Source organism: Equus przewalskii, chromosome 26, assembly GCF_037783145.1.
Source record: "Equus przewalskii isolate Varuska chromosome 26, EquPr2, whole genome shotgun sequence".
NCBI lineage: Eukaryota > Metazoa > Chordata > Mammalia > Perissodactyla > Equidae > Equus > Equus przewalskii.
Window position 1 is genome coordinate 10,906,730 of NC_091856.1, and position 23,100 is coordinate 10,929,829.

General features: G+C 38.8%; 2 protein-coding genes across 13 annotated transcripts in view; one reads left to right on the forward strand and one right to left on the reverse strand.

Annotated features, from left to right (window-relative positions):
• The window catches only part of LOC103555520 (phospholipid-transporting ATPase ABCA1-like), a 74,346-nt gene that overhangs the window by 41,712 nt on the left and 9,534 nt on the right, over positions 1 to 23,100 (reverse strand). For 2 of the 12 annotated variants that reach the window (XM_070595998.1, XM_070595999.1), the window contains exons 2-7: positions 22,591 to 22,714; positions 20,568 to 20,630; positions 19,842 to 19,990; positions 18,052 to 18,176; positions 11,735 to 11,821; positions 5,171 to 5,286 (exon numbers count right to left, since the gene is read on the reverse strand). In XM_070595998.1, the coding sequence (XP_070452099.1) occupies positions 11,803 to 11,821; positions 18,052 to 18,176; positions 19,842 to 19,961 (264 nt within the window). In that variant the 5' untranslated portion in view covers positions 19,962 to 19,990; positions 20,568 to 20,630; positions 22,591 to 22,714 and the 3' untranslated portion in view covers positions 5,171 to 5,286; positions 11,735 to 11,802. Of the gene's footprint in view, positions 1 to 118; positions 392 to 3,085; positions 5,287 to 7,952; positions 8,136 to 11,734; positions 11,822 to 12,022; positions 17,634 to 17,875; positions 18,177 to 19,841; positions 19,991 to 20,567; positions 20,631 to 22,590; positions 22,715 to 23,100 lie in introns of those variants that run through there. The other 10 variants (XM_070596000.1, XM_070596001.1, XM_070596002.1 and 7 more) reach the window with 10 other exon arrangements.
• On the forward strand, positions 269 to 10,947 carry LOC103555524 (protein NipSnap homolog 3A). Its single transcript, XM_070595993.1, has 6 exons — positions 269 to 591; positions 2,127 to 2,337; positions 4,069 to 4,227; positions 5,755 to 5,904; positions 9,921 to 10,007; positions 10,099 to 10,947. The coding sequence occupies exons 1-6, from the start codon at positions 532 to 534 to the stop codon at positions 10,173 to 10,175; spliced, it is 744 nt and encodes a 247-aa protein (XP_070452094.1). The 5' UTR covers positions 269 to 531; the 3' UTR covers positions 10,176 to 10,947.

The following is a 23,100-nucleotide window of genomic DNA, read 5'->3' on the forward strand; positions in this document are numbered from 1 at the left end:
CGTCACGCTGGAGGCGGCGACGAGGGAGGAGAATTCACTTAGTGCAAAACAGCGAAGGCTCCCTAGTCGGCATCATACCCAACAAAACCCTCCACCATCGTAACACAAAGCATCACACCTGCGCATCCATCCTCCCCCTCACGGACAGACACCCGCGTCCACACACACATTCACGAGTCGTTCCCAACTGAGCGTGGAAATGAGGCAACGGGCCCGGAAAGCAGGTCCGGGAGCGACCTCAGCCTTCAGCCAATCCTAACGTCCCCTCGGACGTCCCGGGTGAGACGGTCTGAGGAAACCCACGGGACCCGAGGCTCCGTGCGGACACACACGCGCCACGCCGGCCCGCCTGGCGGACTGGGCGATCGGGCCGCGCCTCCCCAGCGTCGGGGCGGAGCTGACCCCGCCGGGCCCGCCCCGAGCCTGCGCCGCCCTGGCTGCGGTCGCCGCTCTCCGCCAGTCGGGAAGGCGTAGGACGACGAGACTCCGAGAGAATCCCGGCTGGCTGCCGTCTGCGCTCGAAGCGGCGCCATGCTCGGCCTCCGAAGCTGCCTGACCAGGGTTCTGGCCGCGCGGACGTTCGCGCCTCAGGTACCGGCGGCGGGGACGCGCCCAGGCCGCGCTCTGGGGGAGGGGCGGAGCGGGCGTCTGCGGGAGCGCGCGGCCCCGCGCATGCGCCCACCCGGCTGGCGCGTCAAACCTGCGAGCGCGGTGCCGCCGCCGACGTTCTAGCGCGAGTCCCAGAACCCGGAGGCGCGGACCCCGGGATGCGCGGGAGCTGGAAGGGAGTCGACGGGGGAAGACCCGCTGCCAGTGTCGCCTCCCGGGCGGCTCGCAGACAGCCGTGGACAGAGGGTTTCTGGCCCAGGTGCCAGGCGGCCCTGAGGACACCCCTGCAGCGCCGGCCCCCGCGTCCCTGCAGCCCCGCTCCTGTGCTCGGCGCGCTGGGGCCTGTGCCGCCTGGTGTGGGCTCAACTATCGATTGGTCGCTTGACAAGCCGGCCCCTCCAGACTGGAGGCAGCAGGAGAAAACGTCCACCCGCCGCTGGCGGCAGAACCGGCCTCCCGGCTTTCAATGAAATAGGCAGCTCCCGAGCATTTTGCAGAGAACCTTGAAGAGGAGGCCAGGGTGCGGGCGGTGGAGCAGCTGCCCAGCTGCCCGGTGTCTCCTGCGCTCGGCGCCCAAGCCGGGCGGGTCAGGAACCTCGCGGCAAATATGATAAACTCAACCTTAGACGAGAAGTATGCTGGGTAGATTTTTGTGTCAGCCTTATCTGTAGGGAATTGGCTTATCGGAATCTAACCAGAGATCTTTTTCTTTTAGATGTTTAGACTAGTACTCCTTTCTCAACGGGCAGGACAAGAAGGGGGTTAACCTAGAAACTGACTTTCTGGTGAAAACTAAGGAAGAGGCATTAATGGCCCTTTCACCGGAGATTAGCAGTACAGTCTATATCCTTCTGATTCTCTCTTTACTGGGGGAGGGCGAAGAATTATTCCTTACAACTTTATTCTGAAATTTGAGTTAATTAAACGTGGACCAGTTGTTCTAAGTGAATTGAAAGTCATTGTTGTGGAGATGAGCCCTAATGTGGAGATACAGGATCCTGAAGCACTCATGGTTCCTCCCCAGCGTAGTTCCATTGTTTAAGAACCTTTTTAAAAAAGAATCAATTTTTTGCTAGTGAACACATTTCTGTTATGCCAGCCAAAATACCTGTATATTTTATAAAACTTTTTAAAATGCTTAACTCTAACACATATATTATTGATTAAAGATGGAATATGGGCTAAATAAGGAAACACTATTTGTAAAATTTATCAGGATCCAAATTATAGTTCTTAGGTAAAGAAGGTGCCCCAGTGCCTTCTTATGAGCAATTTCTCATGAAAAAGTGACTAAAATTGGACCCCTTTCTAGGAAACAGTAGCTATATATTTAAAATACTTAGCTACCTTTATTGACATCTCTCTAAACAAGTGTCTATGGAGAGACGACAACAGAAGTACAAACACAGATTATGATTCTACTGAGTGTCCCTTGTTTCCAGACTCAGATTAGTTGTAACATAATATTAGAAACCGTGCCTTCCCAAAATACTTAAATTTGCCTTATCTTTCTTCAGGTGTGCTCATCTTTTGCTACAGGCCCCAGACAATATGAAGGAACGTTCTATGAATTCCGTACCTATTATCTTAAGCCCTCAAAGATGAATGAGTTCCTGGAAAATTTTAAGAAAAACGTTCATCTTCGGACAGCTCATTCTGAATTGGTTGGATTTTGGAGTGTAGAATTTGGAGGCAGAATGAATAAAGTGTTTCATATTTGGAAGTATGGTATGAGTCAACTGCTTAAGTATTCAGTACAGATTTTCATTCTCTTGGATGTTACATGAGACTTAGTTCTTGGATCTATATTACTATAGATATACACAGCTTAATAAAACTTTTAAAAAGCAGTACCAAAACAAATAAACTCAGTGATTACACCTCTAACAGCCCATTGCTGGAACAAATATTATCATATGGGAATGTGATAGGAAAATGTGGCACCTCAAATTTCAAGTCATAAAATTGTGAACTAGACTTTAACTCTCAGGAAAATTTTAGAATGATTTATTATAAAGATGCTTTATGAAAAATTTAAAGTAGTGATTGCAAGAACCCACATGGGTTAAGATCATAAAAGAAAAGTAGAATTATTTTTTCTTATTATTGAAGCCAGGACTGGATATCAGTTTTAGCAGGTATCATTCAAACATCTAGGGGCTTTAGGGAAATGGAGGTTGATAGAGGATGATAGTTAACTTTGAAGCCCTCACCCATCTGTAAGATTTAATCATTCTGTTATGTCTCAGGACCACTTCTGTTTTATTTCTGCACCCCAGAGTTTCAAGGAATTCACTGTCACTATACAGTCTAGGGAGGTAAAGGAAAAGGAATCAGAGTTCTCCCCACATTGAAGCTAACCTGCCGCTGGTTTAGTAGAGGAAGAAGAACAGGCTACAGGAATTCCCAGAGTGTTTCTTGCTTCAGTGTCTGATCTTCAGTGAAGTCCACATTCAGGACATGATGATAGCCAAAGAACTTTCAATAATTTCATTTATTGTTTGGTCATCAGTATCCACAGTTAACAGGCATAAAATACTTTAATATGAAAAGTGCTCATTCTATACTTAACATGGCTATAGTTTCGGGGTTTTCCATGTTGTAACATAACAAACCCCATTAAAAAACAATTTATGCACAATTTAGTGTGCCACCAGCTGAATTGTATCCCATTAAAAAAATTACTAGTAAGGTCCTGATATAACTTACTTAGGCTAAGATAAATGTTATTCCTTACCTGCAGCATGAACCATAGAAAACTCTTTTACCATGAGTCTTATGAGGTCCTAACAGTAAATATAGTACTATGCCCATATGTTAGTACATGTTTATACTTGTTTCGTATCAAACAGAAAAGAAATAGTACTGGGTAAAAAGAATGGGTGAAAATAAGTAAAAGAATCAGCACTATTTCTTTATAAGCTGTTTGTTCAAAGAACAAGAGGCTATAAAAGTGCATCTTAATTTCATTTATGTTAAATTTAATTCAGGGTGTACCCTGACCTAACCACCCCTCACCACCAAAGAAAAATTGCCTTTTTCTAAACTGGCACTATAACTTAATTGCCTCAAATTAAATTAATACAAATAGTGAATATATATTGAGTACTAACCAGGTAGCTAATTCTCACAACAACCCTGGAGGTAGACGCTATTATCATTATCCCATTTCACAGAGTAAGAACCAGGCACAGAAAGATTCAATAACTTACCTAAGTCACACAACTACCTACCAAGTGGTAGAGCCTATAAAGCCGCCTGTCTCACATTAGCATTAGTTGTTTACATTTCTGCTCCCCTCTTAGACCATGAGAAACTTGGGGACAGATGTCACGTCTATATATGTTGGTGTATCCACTGATATAACACAATGTCCTTATGCAGCCTCAATGAAAATTTGCTGAGTTGAGTGAAATTCAGAAAAAGTACAGTGTTTTCTTATTCCTTTTCTTCCCATAGATAATTTTGCTCATCGAACTGAAGTTCGGAAAGCCTTGGCCAAAGACAAGGAATGGCAAGAAAAATTTCTCATTCCCAACTTGGCTCTTATTGATAAACAAGAGAGTGAGATTGCTTACCTGGTGCCATGGAGCAAATTAGAAAAACCTCCAAAAGAAGGTAAGTCCTTCCCTCTTAGTCACTTTGAATTTTGATGGAGAAAATACAAAAGACTTTAAACTATAAAAACTAAAGTTCTACCGGAAAAGGATTAATGAATTTAGTCCTTTGTCTAATATAGGCACATATGTTGATCATTGAGATAAAAATAAATTGGAGCTCTTAGCTTATCCTTTAAAAAATGAGCATTAAATGATGAAGTATTTTTCCAAGTTGGTATCTTACTGATACTTAAAGTTTAGCTGTATTATAGAAAAGTTGACATGGTGAGTAAAGGTTGAGTAGCTGGGCCTTGAAAGCAGGGAACATGTGTGGGTAGGTGATGGATAGTGTGCGATATTTTGTCATAATTTTTAAATAATATAAACTTTTAAATATAAAAGTACTTTTCCATAAATTATAACTAATCTTAAATAATTTTGTACGTTTGCTTATAAAATTGGGGTAATAAATGAACTGAAATTGCCAAGTTGTATTACTGTAGTCTAACTTTTATTTCTTCCTCTTTCTTATTTCTCAGTTTGAAAATAATTCCTAAAGATTTGTCTTCTTGCTGATTTCACTTCTTGCTGACTTAAAGAAATAATTACCTCAATCCAGTTTTAAACAAAGGTCAGATTAGAAAAAGCATAAGCTAATTTAAATTTATTTTATTTCCCTTATTATTCCCAACTTTGTAGTGCATTTTATGTAATAAGAGATCTGAAAAGCCTTATTTGATCCTTACCCATGTAGATGCCCCTTGCCTTTCAGCACCGTCTAAATGAACTAGCTGGCTTCTCAGTCTCAAATCTTGGTTCTCTTCCTCTGGGTTGTTCATGATTTTTCAGTAACTTTTGCATATTTTCCTTTTTTACTTCTCAAATCTACTTGTCCCCTAGTTTCTTTCTCTCCACCCACCTTATATTCCATCCAGAAGGTAAAATGCTTTTCAAGTATTTACCTGGTTATTTAGGAATAATAAAACCATCTCCTTTAGGGTTTTTCTTTTCTTTAAAAACGCTGAGGCAGTCACTTCAGGTCCATTATTTACTTGCTGCTCCTGTTAAAAATGGAACCCTGTGGGAGAAATTATATAAAGAAAAAAGTAGTAGAAATTAGAAGAATGGAACTGTAAGAGAATGAAAATACTTCCTTATTCAGTTCTTTTTTAAAAGTATAGACTCAGGCAGCTAAAAAATCCTATGCCATTATAAAACTCTCACATTCTCATTATAAGTGTCACTGTTTTACTGACAAATTTTACCAATTAAATATATTTTAGACAATAGCTTACTTATAGCTTTCAGTCCTTTTCCTTTGTTCTGTATGATAAGCTTAACAACTGACCCTTAAACTAGGACAAGGACTTTGTAAACATAAAAGCAAAAAAAACAATGAAAATTATTAATATATCTACATAAACATGTATACATGTATGATCCTCCAAATCTGTATATGTAGATTAACCTTCCACTGGAACCAAACTAAACGTGATTAGAAATTGTTTGGATGTGTCCTGTAAAATAATAATTCTCCTTCCTCTAGGAGTCTATGAACTGGCTACTTTTCAGATGAAACCTGGTGGGCCAGCTCTGTGGGGTGATCCATTTAAAAGGGCAGTTCATACTCATGTCAATCGAGGCTACTCAAAACTAGTTGGAGTTTTCCACACAGAATATGGAGCACTCAACCGAGGTATAGTAAGTCCATTTCTTCTATGAAACTGCAAAGTATATTGGTGATCTACTTAAGTTCCTTGGGTCGGTTTGTCTCTGTTCTCAGTATGGAATATATTTTATTTTTTATTGCCAAATTTTTAGTTTCTTATAATTTTAAGGATTGAACAAACCTGTTATACATCTTATTTATTTAGAATATTAATACCTTATGAAGCCTTTTTCAAATACTGAACTTCTTTTCCCTGATACATCAAAATGATAAAATTTTAAAAACTGCAAGGAACCTCAAGAAATCGTCTGTTCCTTTAATCATCGTTTTTTTCCTCAAAATGTACTTTTATTGATTTTTTCTATTTTCTAGTTTTATTGAGATATAACTTACGTATAACATCGTATAAGTTTAAGGTGTACAACATAATGATTTGATATATGTATATATTGTGAAATGATTACCACGATAAGTTTAGTTAATATCATCACCTCACATAGTTACAAATATTTTTTCTCATGATAAGAACGTTTTTTTCTTGAGATGAGAACTTTTTCTTTTTTTTTTTGGTGAGGAAGATTGTCCCTGAGCTAACATCTGTGCCAGTCTTCCTCTACTTTATATGTGGGACGCCACCACAAGATGGCTTAATAAGCAGTGTATAGGTCTGCACCCAGGATCTGAACCCATGAAGCCTCAGCCACCAAAGCAGAACATGCAAACTTAACCACTATGCCACTAGGCCAGCCCCTCTGATGAGAACTTTTAAGATGTACTCTATTAGCATGTTTCAAATATATAATATGATATTGTTAACTATAGTTATCATGTTGTGTATTACATCCCCAGAACTAGAAGTTTGGACCTTTTGTGACTTTTTTTTAGTAACATTACATGGGATAGGAGATTGTTTTTGGGTGAAAAAGTAATACATACTTATTATAAATATTAAAAACACTGTCAAGCCCAAAGAAAAAACTACCCATTTCCCACTACTTAGGTATATATAGTATATATACTATATATATAGTATATTAATGTATTTAATAAAACATGCTTTGGGGATATTTAACTTATAGAGTTGAAAGATACTCCAATTAGAATTTCAGGGATTTTTTTGTGGCAAACTGAAAAATGTTTGTAAAGTTTATGTGAAAGGATAAATGACTTAGAATAGCTAATAAATATTTGAAAGACTCATAATATCCAATTGCCTCCTTGTCTTCTCCACTTCATGCCCAATGGATATCTCAAACCTCTAATGTATCCAAAGCTGAGCTGATCGTTGCCCAGAAATTCAATTTCTAGTAATATAGTATAAGAAAAGAGTCAGACTATACAAAAATAGATGTATGTTCAAGTTGGAAAATGCATGGAGAAAAATTACTATGAAAATTATTAGATGCTTATCTCACACTATACACTAAAATAAAATGTAGATTATAGATTTCAATAAAAAATTGAATTCATAGAATTTCTAAAACAAAATACAGCTGCATGTATTTAATAATATGGATGGGAATGATATTTTTAAGCCAAAAAGCAAATGAGGAAACTATAAAGGAAAAAAGAATCAACTGATGATTTTATTATACAAAGCCTCAAACTTTGTGCATTCTCAGAATACCATAAATGAAATCCAAAAGAAAAATAAGAACTTATGCAAAGGTAGATACACAGATGACTACTAAATATGCATTAAAGATGATGCAGATTAAAACTATAATGAGACGCCATTTTTCACCTAATAAAGACATATTAGATTTGGTATTAGATAGGTCAGGGAAAAATAAGTACTATTATATTGTGTACGGTTCAGATTGGCTTAATTTTTTCCCCCTAAATTTTTGACAATATATATAAAAAGCCTTAATTTTTTAATTGTTTTTGCCAATAGTCTAGGAAATATGCATGGGATGTGTAGGTGTGTTTAGTAATACAAGAAGTAAAGTTGAAAGGATATAAAATATATAGTCATATTTGAATGATGAAATTAAGTTTTTTAAGTCTCTAATTTACTACAATGGACATGTATAACTTTTAATAAGAGAAAACTACTGAAACTGTGCACATACTTTTTTTTTTTTTTTTAAGATTTTATTGTTGTCCTTTCTCTCCCCAAAGCCCCCCGGTACATAGTTGTATATTCTTAGTTGTGGGTCCTTCTAGTTGTGGCATGTGGGATGCTGCCTCAGCCTGGTTCGATGAGCAGTGCCATGTCTGCGCCCAGGATTCGAACCGATGAAACACTGGGCCGCCTGCAGCAGAGCACATGAACTTTTAACCACTCGGCCACGGGGCCAGCCCCTGTGCACACACTTTTTCATCTTAAATTCGTTCTCAGTGTTCTAGGAGAATGGTAATATGCTAAGTATAAATCATTACTTCACTTCTGGAGCACAGTGTATAATATATACACTGTATATCCATAACTGTATCTATATAAGAAATATTCTTTGGTTCTCTTAATTTAAATTTTAGGAGGTATATTAAGAAAATAATCAGATCCAGACTGCCTGGGTTTGAATCCCAGCTCCATCACTTATAACTTTGTGTCCTTGGGTAAGTTACCTAACCTCACTGTGCCTTAGTTTTCTCATCCATAAAATGATGATAATCATAACCTACCACCAAAGATTATTATGAAGACTAAATGAGTTAATACATGAAAACTGTAAAACGAGGCCTGGCACATAGTAAGCACCTACTAAACATTAGTAGTAGTTGTCAACGACATTGTTATTATAGATACACATGTAGGTGCTGCTCTAAGGAAGTTTATGTTAGCATTGTTTACAATAGGGAAACATTGGAAACAAAGTGGTATTACCCTCTTTTTTTTTTTTTTTTTGAGTAAGATTAGCCCTGAGCTAACATCTGCTGCCAATCAATCCTCCTCTTTTTTTTGCTGAGGAAGACTAGCCCTGAGCTAACATCCGTGCCCATGTTCCTCTACTTTATATGTGGGATGCCTACCACAGCGTGGCTTGCCAAGCAGTGCCATGTCTGCATCTGGGATCCGAACCGGTGAACACTGGGCTGCCGAAGTGGAATGTGTGCACTTAAACACTGTGCCACCGGCCCGGCCCCGGGTATTACCCTTTATGTAATAGACATGTAATACAGAAATATACATATATGCCTCGTATATCTCTTGTATTTATATAACCATAAACATATATTCTTATATGTGTTTATGTATTTATAAATATATATAAAAATACATACAGATATACATAAATATGGAAGGAGATACACCAAATATAAAAGTGGTTATTTCTGGGTGGTATAGAAATGATTCCTATTTTCACTTTTTATCTGCATTTTCATATAAAGCTAAAATGCGTTACATTTTAATTATAAAAATTTTATTAAAAATTATGCACGAGAATATTTGTTTCAGTATGTCATAGAATATTGAAATATTGGAAATAATCTAATTGTTCAACAATAAGGAGTTAGTTGGGGTAAAATGTTGTTATATCTATAAGGAGGAATTCAGATAACCATTAAAAATTAATGTTATTGCCATAGAAAATACTCATTGTTGATTTTTAAAACTCTATTACTAAGCATAATATACAGTAAGACCCTAATTTGATTTTACTCATATTTTTTAAAGGAAATACACTAAATATTAATAGAGGTTTTCTCTTGGCAGTTAGGATTGTTACTTTTTATTTTCTTCTTTGTATCATCCAAATTATCAGTAGTAAACACAATATTTTTATACTCTTGCTTTTTTTAAATAAAATAAAATGTATTAGGAAGTCATGAAACTTCCATTTAGTCTTGATTGTGTTTTTATCTGTTACTTTACTTCCCCTCTCCAGCTTTCTTTTTCTTCATCTATAAAAGCAGTTTGATTATTTATAAATTTCTCCCCCAAATCTCTAACCCCTCTGAAATCTTATCAACATACTTTTACCTTTTTGATACTCACTATTCTGATTTAAAGAACAAGACAACACTCTGATTTTCCTGTATTTCTTATTTGTAATAATGCCATAATCTCAGATCCTATTTCTGGTTTATTTCTGCAGTTCACGTTCTTTGGTGGAATGAGAGTGCAGATAGTCGAGCAGCTGGGAGACATGAGTCTCATGAGGATCCCAGAGTTGTGGCAGCGGGTAAGCTGTTTCACTAGGCATGAATGATTTTTAGAACAAATTTGATTCAGTCAATAACTTTATATGCCTTCTTATGAAATGTTTTTTCCAGTTCGAGAAAGTGTTAACTTCCTTGAGTCTCAGCAGAATATGCTTCTGATTCCTACCTCATTTTCACCGTTGAAATAGTTTTCCACTGAAATACGAAGCATTTCATTAACTGCCATAAGATGTGTCTGCTAAAGGTGCTTAAATTCTCCCAAGAGATTCTCATTTTTATTTGAAGGAGGTGGTGAGTTAATTCACTATGTCCCTTGCATTTTTAAAAGCTACCTTTTTACATTGTCACGACAACTTCAGGAACTAGTTCTGTTCATTTTCCCCTTGGCATTTCAGTAACTGTCATACGTTATAAAAATACTTTTAATTACTACAAGATCTTGATTTTTCACTTGTTTCAGAATATCTCTTATTCTCTATTTTGACAAGCTTCTGCTTTTATAGCATTTTATTATATTCAAATGATTACATTTCCATGCCTGTGATAATATTTTTAATTATTTATATACATTGTCAACCTTTTCATTGTTTCTGTTTTTCTGAGATTTTCAAAGTTTTTTCCAATAAAGTTTATTTTGTAATACTAAAGAGGATTCATAAAAACATTAAACATATTTCTTTACTATGGAAAAGTATATCATCTGTGTCACCTGTATTAATTATGGTTTTCACATTAATAATTCATCACTTACTTGAAAAATACTATTAGGTCCTGGTATTAAAAATCTCAGTTGAAGATTCATTGGTTTATATGCTGAAATGTCTTCATTTACAGTTAATTTTACTAATTCTTACTTCAATTTGGATCACTGTTTAAGAGAGATACTTGGGACATCTGTTTGTTTTAATGAGAGATTTATGGTTATGGAAATGTTTGCCCTAATAAAAGCCTATATAACCATTCTGATTCTTTTTATTGTGTTTTATATTTTTATCCTCTTCTCTGGAGCTATCGTTGTGTTGCTATAAGGTAATGAGACAGTAATAGTGTACTGTCTTTATTGTAAATTTTGTTACCTCAAGTAAATAGCATGATAGTAACCCTACAAGGAGAATTTCTTCAGTACTGTCACAGATGTGCTGGGATTTTCCCACAAATAACTTTAATTTTTATTTTAGTTGAGTGCCTCAGCCTTCTTAAACTAGACTTGGTACTTCCGAGCTCTCCTATATTTACAGCTATATTATTTTGTGTTTCTAACATATATTACAAATACAACATAGTAAATTATGTATTAGCTGTCTGAAGGAAAATTGAAAAACAGGAAGCACAGTCAACTCTCATTTTGCTGGTCCTCAGGGATTCAAAGGACAGACGAATTTCCTCCTAAGGCAGAGAATAGCCTGAATCTCGAGGTTAAAACCTATCAGACAGGTTAGAGGCACTGGAGTTTTGACTGACTGTCTTCCACTTCAGTGTTCCTTTGAAAAGTTGTCACTTTTAGGAAATTATGTGATGGTGGTATCAATTGCAGTCATTGTGGACAGAGGGTCTCTCTGGTGTGAGATTGGCTCTATGCTTTACACCATGTTTGGTGTCATGAAAGTGTATAACTGCCTCTGCCTTTTTCCTTTTTTGTTCGTCTTTAGACTAGCTAAAACATTTCCTGGTGATAGCCAGGGGCTCTTTCATCCAGTCCACAGCCCTGATGGAGATTTATAAAGTAGCAGCGGGCCAGTGTTCTTACCATGTCCCAGACAAAACTGGAGAGCCAGCAGATGACAGGCTTCATTCTGCTGATGATCTGTAGGTGCTTCATTTTACTGATCTGCTCCTGGATCAGGAAGACAACAGAACTGGCTGGGATGAAGGACGTCACAGAGATGACACAGATGGACACAAGGATGTCCAATGACATGCTCTTCCGGAAAAGAGAAAGTCATTGAGAATCTGAGGGGTCACTGATGCAGTTGAGAACTCAATCAAGGAGGACACAAACACACATGAATATCTGATGCCCAGGGGAAAACATCTGTCCAATAAATAAAATCAGTTTATTTTATTCAGAGTTAAAACATGATTATTTCCAAGTCAAAAAGACTGAAAATTCAAATGCAAAACTGATTTCACTGAGTCTAAAAAAAGAGTCCAGTACCAAAATGAAAACATTGAAAGAGGTCTGAGAGTGGCCTAATGGCGTTCACTTTGGTCCACTATTCTTGACCTTATAAGAGCAGCAGGTTGTAAGTTCTCACAGACAAAGGACTGGTGTCACTTAAAAACAATAAACACAGAAATATTAGTGGGATACTATGCAAATAAGTGAGATTCTTACAGCTGTAAATAAATTTGAAAACAACAGTGTATAGCATATCAATCTGGTACAAAAATTCTAATACATTGTTATAAGAATGGTCTTATAAGCCCATTACACAAGGTATGGTATAAAATTCATAGTGACCTATATTGATATTCTGTGGGAGATAAGTAGAAACAATAATTGCCATGCTCCATACCCAGAATCTATACTTTCAATTATTAAATATACAGAGTAGCTCAGCCTTGGCTGACACAAGATCGGTAAATGCCAGTGATGGCTTTTATTCAGTAGTCTTAAACAATAAGCTGCTAGGTCATCTGATTTACATGCCAACTACTCCCATGTACCAGGACTCTGGGCCCATTTTTCTGACATGTCTTGGGATGCATAAAGTACCTTGGCCAGCTTCAAGTGTTTCTTCACTAGTTTGATGGCATCCTTAATTTTGACTTGGAGAAAGTGATTGAGAAGTAATGGCACCCAGGGGAAACCCACTATATCTATAAGAACAGCGTAAATTAAAACACAGATGGTGTGGAACATGATATCCCTTAGCAGAAAACATCACATGAGTATATACAAGCTTCATTCAGATGAATTTCCTCTTCAAAGAAAGTCCAAAGTTAGACAAAGTTAGACCTCGGCCTCCTCTAATGGATTCTGGCAATCTCTTAACTCTATGATTGCTGCCTAGGGGCTAATAGAAACTAAATAGGAAAGGGGAGGAGCCTGGGCCTGATTACAGACAGACTGAGACATCTGAGACATTGAGTAAAGAATGATCATTCATCTCACAGCTGCTCCTCCAACCTTGTGGGCTCAGGCCTGAACTTGGGTCTCAAGGCAAGCAGATGTGGAGTCAGGCTGAGCAGTGAGGGACACTGACCAGACAAGCTAAGGAGGGCTTATAGACAGGCTGTGGCTCTTTCCTAGCATGAGGGCCACCATAGGGGGGTCTAGTTTGCTCTGCTCAGAGTTCTGTGGGTCCTGGCCCTTGAAGAAAAGGCCAAGAGGAAAAGTGGGAAGCAGTGATGGAGGTAAGTTTTGAGGCATCCATGTAAGGTATCTCATTTTCCAAGAGGTATGAACGGACTTCAAGTATTCTTCCTTCTTTCTTTCCCAGTTCCACCTCTCCCTTCAAAACTAAAAGAGGGACAAATGGGTTGAAAAGCAGGGAAAATAGGTGGTTTTGATAACACCTCTTCCATCCAAATCCTTCTTGAATCCACGTAAAAAGCCTGAAAAACTGTCCTTGAGTACACAGGACCCTCTGAGAATCTGATTTGGCAAAAAAGCATTACTAGGATATAAGACATACTTTGGATTAAACCAATTCAAAAACCTCCTTATCAAATAAGATATGACTGAACTAGAAGCTTTTTTTTTTTTTTTGAGGAAGATTAGCCCTGAGCTAACTGCTGCCAATCCTCCTCTTTTTGCTGAGGAAGACTGGCCCTGAGCTAACGTCTGTGCTCCTGTTCCTCTACTTTATACATGGGATGCCTACCACAGCATGGCTTTTGCCCAGCGGTGCCAAGTCTGCACCCGGGATCCGAACTTGTGAACCCCGGGCCGCCAAGAAGCGGAACGTGCGAACTTAAACACTGCGCCACCAGGCCAGGCCCCTAGCAGCTTTTTAAATTCAAAGTAAACCAAGCACATGTGTTTTATGGACCAGAATTGGGGCAGAAAACAAAACAAGGACAACAGTGACACATGTCCCTCAAACGTGGACCACAGTGTGACCAAACCTGCCCACAGGGCCCAGGCACCGCCATCAGCCAACCACCAAGACCTGGTCCATTCTGCTCTTGGCACTGGCCATTCACTTATGCCAAGCCAAAGTCTCCTCCAGGAAACTTTTCTAAACTACTAAACAATAGACAGTAAAATATGATGCTTTATAGTCACAAAACGTTTTTATTTAGGGAGTAGCATCATTGGCTATGCCTGATGACTTCTTCGATTCATACTGTTCATCCGAATCATACTGATGAATAGATTAGCTGTTACACCCATTTAAAATTGCTTGTCCTCACCCTGCAACCTGAATCCTGATAAAGCAGCAGAGAGAGATCACAAGCAGGCCTCTTCCTGAAATCCATCTCAGAAAAAATGGCTCAGCACTGCTTCCCACACTCAGAGTCTCAGAGGATGTCAGAGTTGAGGAGACCCGCAGAAGTTTTATGAGCCAGCCTCCCTAATTCAAAGATGAGGAAATAGGCCCAGGGACTCAGAGTGGCCAATACAAGGTCACCAGCTCATCTGTGGCAGAACCAGGGATGAAGCTGGACCTGTCACAGCCTGTCCTGTGTCACCACCACTGTGGGAGAGGCCACAGTGTCTCTTCCACAGCCCATTGATCCAGAGTGTTGTGTTCTGCCTTAAACACAAACAAATCAGTAACCTAGGCTGACTTTTCAAAATAGAGAAACAGGCTAAGCACCCTCAGATATGGGAAGAATGTGGTCCAAGCCCCCTGCCCTCAAACTCACACACTTTTCCCTCTGGCAAGAATTAAGATCAGGACTGAAAGAAACCCTCCTGAATGATACGTCATCCACTCCTTCTTGCCAAGCAGAAGCTCCCAGCCCACCCTGCACCCCCACCTGCTCAGTCACACAGGCAAGAGACTCACTTGTGAAGTAGGCAGCCCCCTTGGATTACTGTGAGACCACCAACTAGTCACTCACCCTCTTGGGGCTTATTTTCTCCATGGGTAAAATAAAAATATAAAATGACTTGTTTCTGACATACACCTTAATTAAACAATGTTGCATGTCAAATTTATCCAACAAAAAATAAAGTGTATAAAATGAAAAAAAATAAAATGAAATGATTTGTTTCAACAAGTTATTTCTAGTGTCCTTCCAGGTTCATAATTCTCCAACTTAAAGCAGAGCCACACTTCTTCTGTTAACTTGTATGTACTGAAAAATTGAATAAACAGTTTTGTGGGTTGCTCTCTAGTTTTCTCTCTAAAGCAACCAACTAAATGGAAAAGTCTAAGTGAAGACAGGGTGCCCTGCTGAAGCTCACACTCTAAAATATTCAAGAAATGATTGGCTGAGATAAAGTTAAATGCCACTGGAAAGTGTCCCAGTCAAATTCCCCTCAGTTCCACCACTTTTTACAAAACTTAAAATTTTAAAATTTGAGTTGTCAGTATAGAGATCCTGCCTTAAGACTGCCTCCAATGCACATCTCTCGTGCTCTTCATCCAAACTGTAGCCTCTGAGTCAGGGCTGTGCCTCTTGTCTTTCCAGCCTGGAAAACTGAAGCCACCTCTACCAGCACTGGGCTCTCTTATAAGCTCCTCACCTCTCTTCACTGTCTTACTCAGTTATCTCCTGACCAACCTTCGCCTTCTCCCACCCAGACACTTAGAGGCTTATGGGTATTCACTGAATTTATTTAAATAGTGCCTTAAAAAGGGATTTTGAAGAAAAATGTAATAAAAATATATGACTTTAAAAGAAGAAAATATGCGTTATTACAAAAAGTATGTCATCTTTTAAGCTTATTAAAGTGGAGAAGCTGATAAGCCACACTGCAAATTATATATAATGGCAGCCCACTGCTGCGCTTAAGCACAGGAGTTGGTGGAAGGGGGAAAAGGAGAAAGCATTTGACCAGTAAGTATAAAGAGCTATTAAATTCAATGTTAATATTCTATAGCAGTAAAAAATGTCCATAATGATTTGCTTTGCAAGATGTTAGACTCCCCAGATGTTTGTTCCTAGATGTTCTGATTAGGTTACTATATTAGCTTTTTTAAGATAAAAAATGATTCAAAGGACCAATGATGGTGGCCACAGTGTGGCATGCAGCTGATAAATGCAGTCGGTGTTTCAGAAATCAAAACAGGTGAAAAGCACAAGAAGCCAGCCATGGAGGGTCTAAAGTGGCACTCATGGTATTGGGTTTCCTTCCATACATGGGATCCAGAAGCCAGGATCTTTAGTGAGGGCATTCAAGAATTCCTGGGTTTCCACGTCCTCAGGAATGTCATTAATGTGGGTACGTGAGAAGCAGCCAGCTCAGTAGTTCCTTAAAACTAGGAATTGGGATGTAAAGAAGTTTTTAAGTTAAACACTTTATTAAGCACTTCCTGTGTGCGAGGTTCTTAAAACAGAAATGAATAAAACACAGATTCACCCACAAGGAGCTCAGACCCTGGCCACACATTAGGTATCAGGATGACAGGACTCTAAAGTGGAGATTGTATAAATATGTATAAAGTTGCATGTGTGTGTGCACATATATATGTATAAACACACACATGCATATACACATTTATGTTATGTATTTTAATATGAAGTAAAATTCATTAAGGATCAGTATTTCAAGAGTACTTTCACAATTATCCATTAGGCACAGAAAACCAGGGTTTTCTAGGAAAGGGGAGGCAGATTTTATTGACTGAATATTTGCATGGACAATTAGAAAGCAGACTACTGGGCACAGATTACAAACACATAACCCGCCCATGTTCCACAGCCCTGGGCAACACAGGGTGAGCCTGGAATAGAAAGCATAGAAGAATAAAGTAAACCTGAGATAGATAGATAGATAGACAGACAGACAGATAGATAGATAGATACATAGATTGATTGATTTTGTTTTTTTTTTAAGTATCCTTTGTCTTTATATCACTGACATGATCCCCTCCATCTGAAGGTCTATCAATACTACAGGAATGAAGAAAATTTCTGCTGAACAAGAGTGAGAAATTCCTTTATCCTTTTGTTTGAAGCACTGGATTGTTATAGAGTAGGGGTTATTTTTGTCTAAAGAGCAAACACTAGCCAGTATCTACAACCTACGAGTATAGATAATAAATGCTTGAATTGTACTGTGCAGAAAACAAGAACTTGGAGATGCAATGCTTTGACAGTATATGGAAGCCCTGTGATTAAACTACAAAAATTAAACATAGCCCGGCTGGTCTAGTGGTTAAGATTTAGCACTCTCACAACCACAGCTCGAGTTTATTTCCCTGTCAGGGAACCACACCACCCATCTGTCGGTTGTCATATTGTGGTGGCTGTGTGTTGTTGTGATGCTGACAGTTATGCCACTAGTATTTCAAATACCAGCAGGGTCACCCACGGTGGACAGGTTTGAGTGGCGCTTCCACACTGAGACAGACTAGGAAGAAGGACCTGGCCACCCACTTCTGAAAAAATTGGCCATGAAAACCTTTTGAATAGCAGCAGAGCATTGTCTGATACAGTGCTGGAAGGGGAGAGGATGGCGCAAAAAGACTACGCAGGGTTCTGCTCTGCTGTCCACAGGTTCGCTAGGGGTCGGAATCCATTCAGCACTAAAAACAAAATAAATATCGAAAGATATTATAGCTCAAAGATTTCTTTTGCAATTTTAGATAATAAATGCTTGATATTGTTGGCCTATATTGCTCTGATATTATCTATTATCTATAGCTCAAAAATTTCTTCTGCAAGGGCAGATTATTTACATAAACACATATGATGGTTCCTGACAACAGCAGTATAAGGAGGAAAGGAGCTCAAATGCGGCCACAGAGAACTATTATTTCAGGTTTTGTTCACTGCTGTTCTTTGCGTCCAATATTCGTTTGTGTAGGGGCTTTAACCACAGCAGATAAAATCCATTCCACTGTGGAAATCTTGAGATCACTTCCCCTTGGCCCTCAGCATAGTAAACACCTTTGGTCTGCCTGAGCTCACCTCTCTCCTTGGGTACGGAAGGCCAACACATACCTGACAAATGTATACTGTTCATTGTACATCCAGGGCTGAAGTTCCAGGCTGGGGTACTTGCCAAAGGGTGGCACAATCAGACTGAACACCAGGGCAATGCAGACAAACAGAGCTGGTAGGACAATCTATAACCAAGGGGCGAAGGGGGAAAAGGAATGCCAGAAAAACAGCAAGTTTTAGAAAAACCAAACGACAAGCTCCTACACATCCAGCCAGCACCCAGACCAGCCAGCATGCAAATGAGGAACACAGGGCCCATACTCCAGCTCCACCAAGGCATTCTTGATGGCTTGGAAGCTGTGGAGTCTAAAAACTAAATCTCTTCCCTTTAAGGGATATCTGGAAGCTAGCAGCCGGAGCTACCAGCCTTAGCTACCTAGGAGAGGCACTAAGCTGAAAACTTCAGAGAGTAAACAGTGGTCACATGTCAGGGTGACTTAGAACATTGAGTCCTGCCGTCTTCCCTTTGAAAACCTGAGAAAGACACACTGGGCCATGAGCCCAGCTCAGCTCAGAGGAAGGCTGAGATGAGAAGCCCTGGACCAGAAGCCAGAAGACCTGAAGTCTGGTTCTGTCTCTACTACAAGCGGATCCATGTGAAGTCATTTCCTCCTCTGGCCTCAGTTTCTCATTTGTAATCTGAGACCGAGACTAGATGACCCATTCAGATCCCACACTCTGATAAACCCACTCTACAGCAATGTCTCCAAGAAAGGGAAAGCAGCCATTGTCTCCCTTGATGGCCTCAAAATGGATAATTATCTAAATCCTCTTGTACCTCCTCAAACTTCATATGTGTACCTTCTCTGAGAATAATGACTTGTACACACTCTATAAGTAAACTCTAAGCTCTTTCCATTTATTTATCCTTAAAAAAACTTAAAGAATCAAATAATGCCCTTGGTTCTAAAGTTCAATGCAGAAAATTATCACTGAGTGAATAATTACATGGGAAAGTACTGAAATAAGAATTACCTCATTCAAATACCTTTACAACTCTAAGCAGTAGTATCATTCTCATCAATCAACAAACAAGTTAACAGAGACTAAGTAACTTGCGCAAAGTCACACAGCCAATAAGTAGCAGAACCAGAATTCAAATCGAGGTCTGGATGCTCCAAACTCACACTCTCTGCATCACCCGCAGTGTGTAGGCAAGAATCTCTGCAGACTCTTCCTCTGTGCTACTTGACTTCATAGACTGGAATAATTTTCTCCCTCCTAACCAAGCCAGTTAGCATGCAGACACTGACACACAGGCAATAAGAGTACCGAATTGTCTCTGTTCAACAATTTTTTTCTGACCTCTCTGATTATCTTTCCTATCAGTTTGCAGTTAATCATCAATTTAGAGAAAAATCATATTTCCAATAAGTTCATATGTCAAGTGCATCTGGGCATATCAGTTGTCAGGTTATGGAAACTGAATTTGCCCAGCCAGGTTTTCTAAATTTGTCCTTGTTATGCTCTCCTCTACAATAAAACTAATATTAAAATAATAATAATAATAATGACTAATGTGAGGCCTAGTCTAAGCACTCACTCATTTTAACCCTCATAACAACCCCATGTCACAGGTCCTATTATTGTCCCCATTTTACAGCTGAGGAGACTGAGGCACAGAGGAGTAACTTGCCCGCAGATACACCAGTGGCAAGAAGCAGAACTGAGATGGAAAGAGAGATAATCTGGCTCCAGCATCCATCTCATACCCACGATGCCATCCTGCCTCCACTGGTCAGGGGGACCACCCATGAGGCCGAGTCCTTGCCTGGAACAGCACTTCTCACCTGAGCAAAGAATCCCTTGCGACTCCGTCTGGCAATCAGCAGCCTCTTCCACAAAAGGGCCACAAACTGTTGCTGTGTGAGCTTCCAGCCCTTCACCTGGTAGGAGCCTTTGCCGTCCATCCCGCTGAGCAGGTCTGTCTCTCTGGATTCTGCAAGAAGCCAACACTCAAGGTCACCTATTACCTTAGGCACTTTTGACATCACCATGCTCCTCTTTCTGGCATTTTCAGCAAGGCTTCAAATCAATGAGATAAATATGAACAATAGAACAGAAAATTGGGTAATGCTAATAAAGTGAGATCTCAAAAAATGAAAATAATATGGCCTATAAAATTATGAAAATATGCTCAATTCATAAGAAATCAGAGAAATGTATATCAAATTGAGCTATTACTCACACATAAATAGGCAAATATTAAAGTCTTACAGTGGAAGAACTAGAAAGAATGTAGAGAAAAAGGAAATCCCATTCACGGCCAGTGGGAGTATGAACTGATACTTTAAAGATCAAATAAGCAAGAACCAGTGAAGCTGACTCAGTAATTCTACTTATAGGTTGTGCCCAAGGAGATATGCATAAAGTTACTCACTGAAGCATTATGTATAAAATAAACATAAGGAAACATTTAAATATCAACAGGGAAAGAATAATGAAGTTATGGTATACTCAAACACTGGATTATTGGAGAGTAATTAAAATGAATGAACCAGCTCTAAACTACTTACTTTGTTACTTTTGGCAAGTCTCCTAGCCTCTTTGAGCTTCTTGTTCAATGTTTTTCTTTTAATCTGTAAAATGGAAATATAAACTTCACAAACTGAAATGAAAGAGAATAAGAAGGGATTAAGTAAAAGACAATACACTTGAAGCTCCTGCCTGATATCAGGCACATTGGAATCCGATGTTCTCTTGTCTGTGAAATAGGTTATCGGTGACAACCTATTAGGTTTCTACCTAATAGGTTTCTCTGAGAAAGAGCAATAGGAATGGGATATGTGATTTGAAAATTTTAAGTAAATATTCACTAAAACCTCTTTAAAAATGAGAAGGGCGGCTAAACAGGAATGAGGAAAGGATTAACCAAGCAAGTGAAAGACCAGCTCTCATTAATGAGATAATCATAAACGAGACTCTGGTAACATGCATCAACCAACACGCCTCTTTCCAAGAAACACACAGGCTCGGGACCATCTGATAGTCAGTGAAAAAACTATGAAATAGGAATTATACTGCCTCCATATACTGAGTGAGAACTTCATATGATTTCACAGGGTGTGAAAACTATGAACTATAGTTTTTAATACTTAATGCCTTTATTTGAGAAGAAAATCATCTTGAATATGAAGCCTACTTCTAGGAATACGTACTATTAAGTTACCTTGAAAAGTCAACTTAGAGTGTTTTTCAGAGGGAATTTTAATCTGAGTAGTGCTGATTTCCCATAAACTATGTGTCTGTCAATTTTCATAAGAGACAGAGGGACACTTGAACTTAGATGATAGAATGTGTTTGGGAAAATCCTAGGCTGTATCCTGAAGGACCTAACAAGGGGCAAAAGAGACAACAGGCCCTCTGTGTTTGGACACAGTCAACAAGCCCCTTGCATTAATGCTCTGGTCCTCAATACAATATTCAGAATAAATAAAACAAAACAAATTATAAGGACGCTACAAAAGTAATCAGTGATGGTCAATGAAACCTAAAACAGATTAAAAAGTGAAGTGATTATTCAGCTAGAAGGTACCTGGGACAATTTGTGGAGCTAAAGAAAAATACACTGGAGAACACTGGATAATGGGTGTTCATTTGAAAGAGAAACTTCAGGAAAAAAATATGTCACAAACTAAGTCCATTTAAAGCTAGACGGTGTCTCAACTTATACCTAGTAAAGAAACTGGCCATTTTTGGAAAAAATTCCAAAACAAATAGCACAGGGTCAGAAATACTTCCCCCATAACATTTCTTCCCAACTCCAGTGGGAAGCACGAGGATTATTCAAAGCAATAGATATGCAAGGCCTATTTTAGGACATAATTACATTTATTGATGAGAAGTTTTAAAATGTCATCAGAACTAGAATTCACTTTCCAATGGAAAACATAAAGAAAGCTAATTAATATGGGATATCTAAAAAGGGATATAATGGATATATATTAAACACATATGTTCATGTTTTAGTAATAAAAACAATTTGTTTTATTAATAGAAACATTAAATAAATTCACACTATATTTAATATTGAGCTGCTCACAAATATTTCCTGCTACTTATGTTAAGAGGACCAGAAGCAAAGAGGCTGATAGAGAAATATCAGGACATGTGGACAAGCTCAAGAAGAACCATCTAGTCCTTTTTCCTTCTCACAGTATTTAATTCACTGATCAAAACACAGCAGGTGCTTAAGAAATATTCACCGATATGAATAGGAAACTGTTAAGGAAGCACTGAATGAAAATTGAATTACTTTTTATTACCAACTGCTTTTATTAATAATAATAAAAATAAACCCATAAACGTGATGGTAATTCACCTTTACTGAAGTTTTTTCCCCAAAACATAATCTCGCATAACACACACCAAAAAAGGAACTGTGAGCTAACGCCACAATAAATACCTATAGCTTAAATTACAGGAACTCAAAAATAACAACAAAAATAAACATATGCACACACTGAGACCTAATAAAGGCAAAGCTAGACTATACCACCACCTAGTGGCCTCAGAATACAGCACCAAGAGAGCACTTACCCAGGCATGTATCACCAAATACGAGAATGCGGAGTTCACGTGTACAGCTACTGCCTTCCTATTCAGTTGGGCCAGCATTGGATCCATGTTTCCTCTTCCTTGTGCAGATTTGCAGGAGTCTGACCTTTGGACAAAACCAAGCAGGAACATCATCAAGTGGATTGCCGCCTTTGCCCCCTTCATATAATTTCCACCACCCTTGAACTGATACCCGTCTGTTATGGGAGGTGTAAAAATGCATCTTCACACTTATCAGACTAAATGAACAGTAATAGAAAAATTGGTCAGAAAAACCTCATATGCCGTTATTAAGGGTATGAATTTATAAGACAGTTTGGCACTATTCAGTAAAGATGAATATGTACATACCTTATGACCCAGCAATTCCTCTCCAAGGTAAATAATCTAGAGCAGTGGTTCATAACCCCCAGTACACAGATCCCCAAGGGGTCTATGGATAGAATTCAAGGGGTCCAGTAACTTGGATGGGAAAAATCTTTACTGTCACCA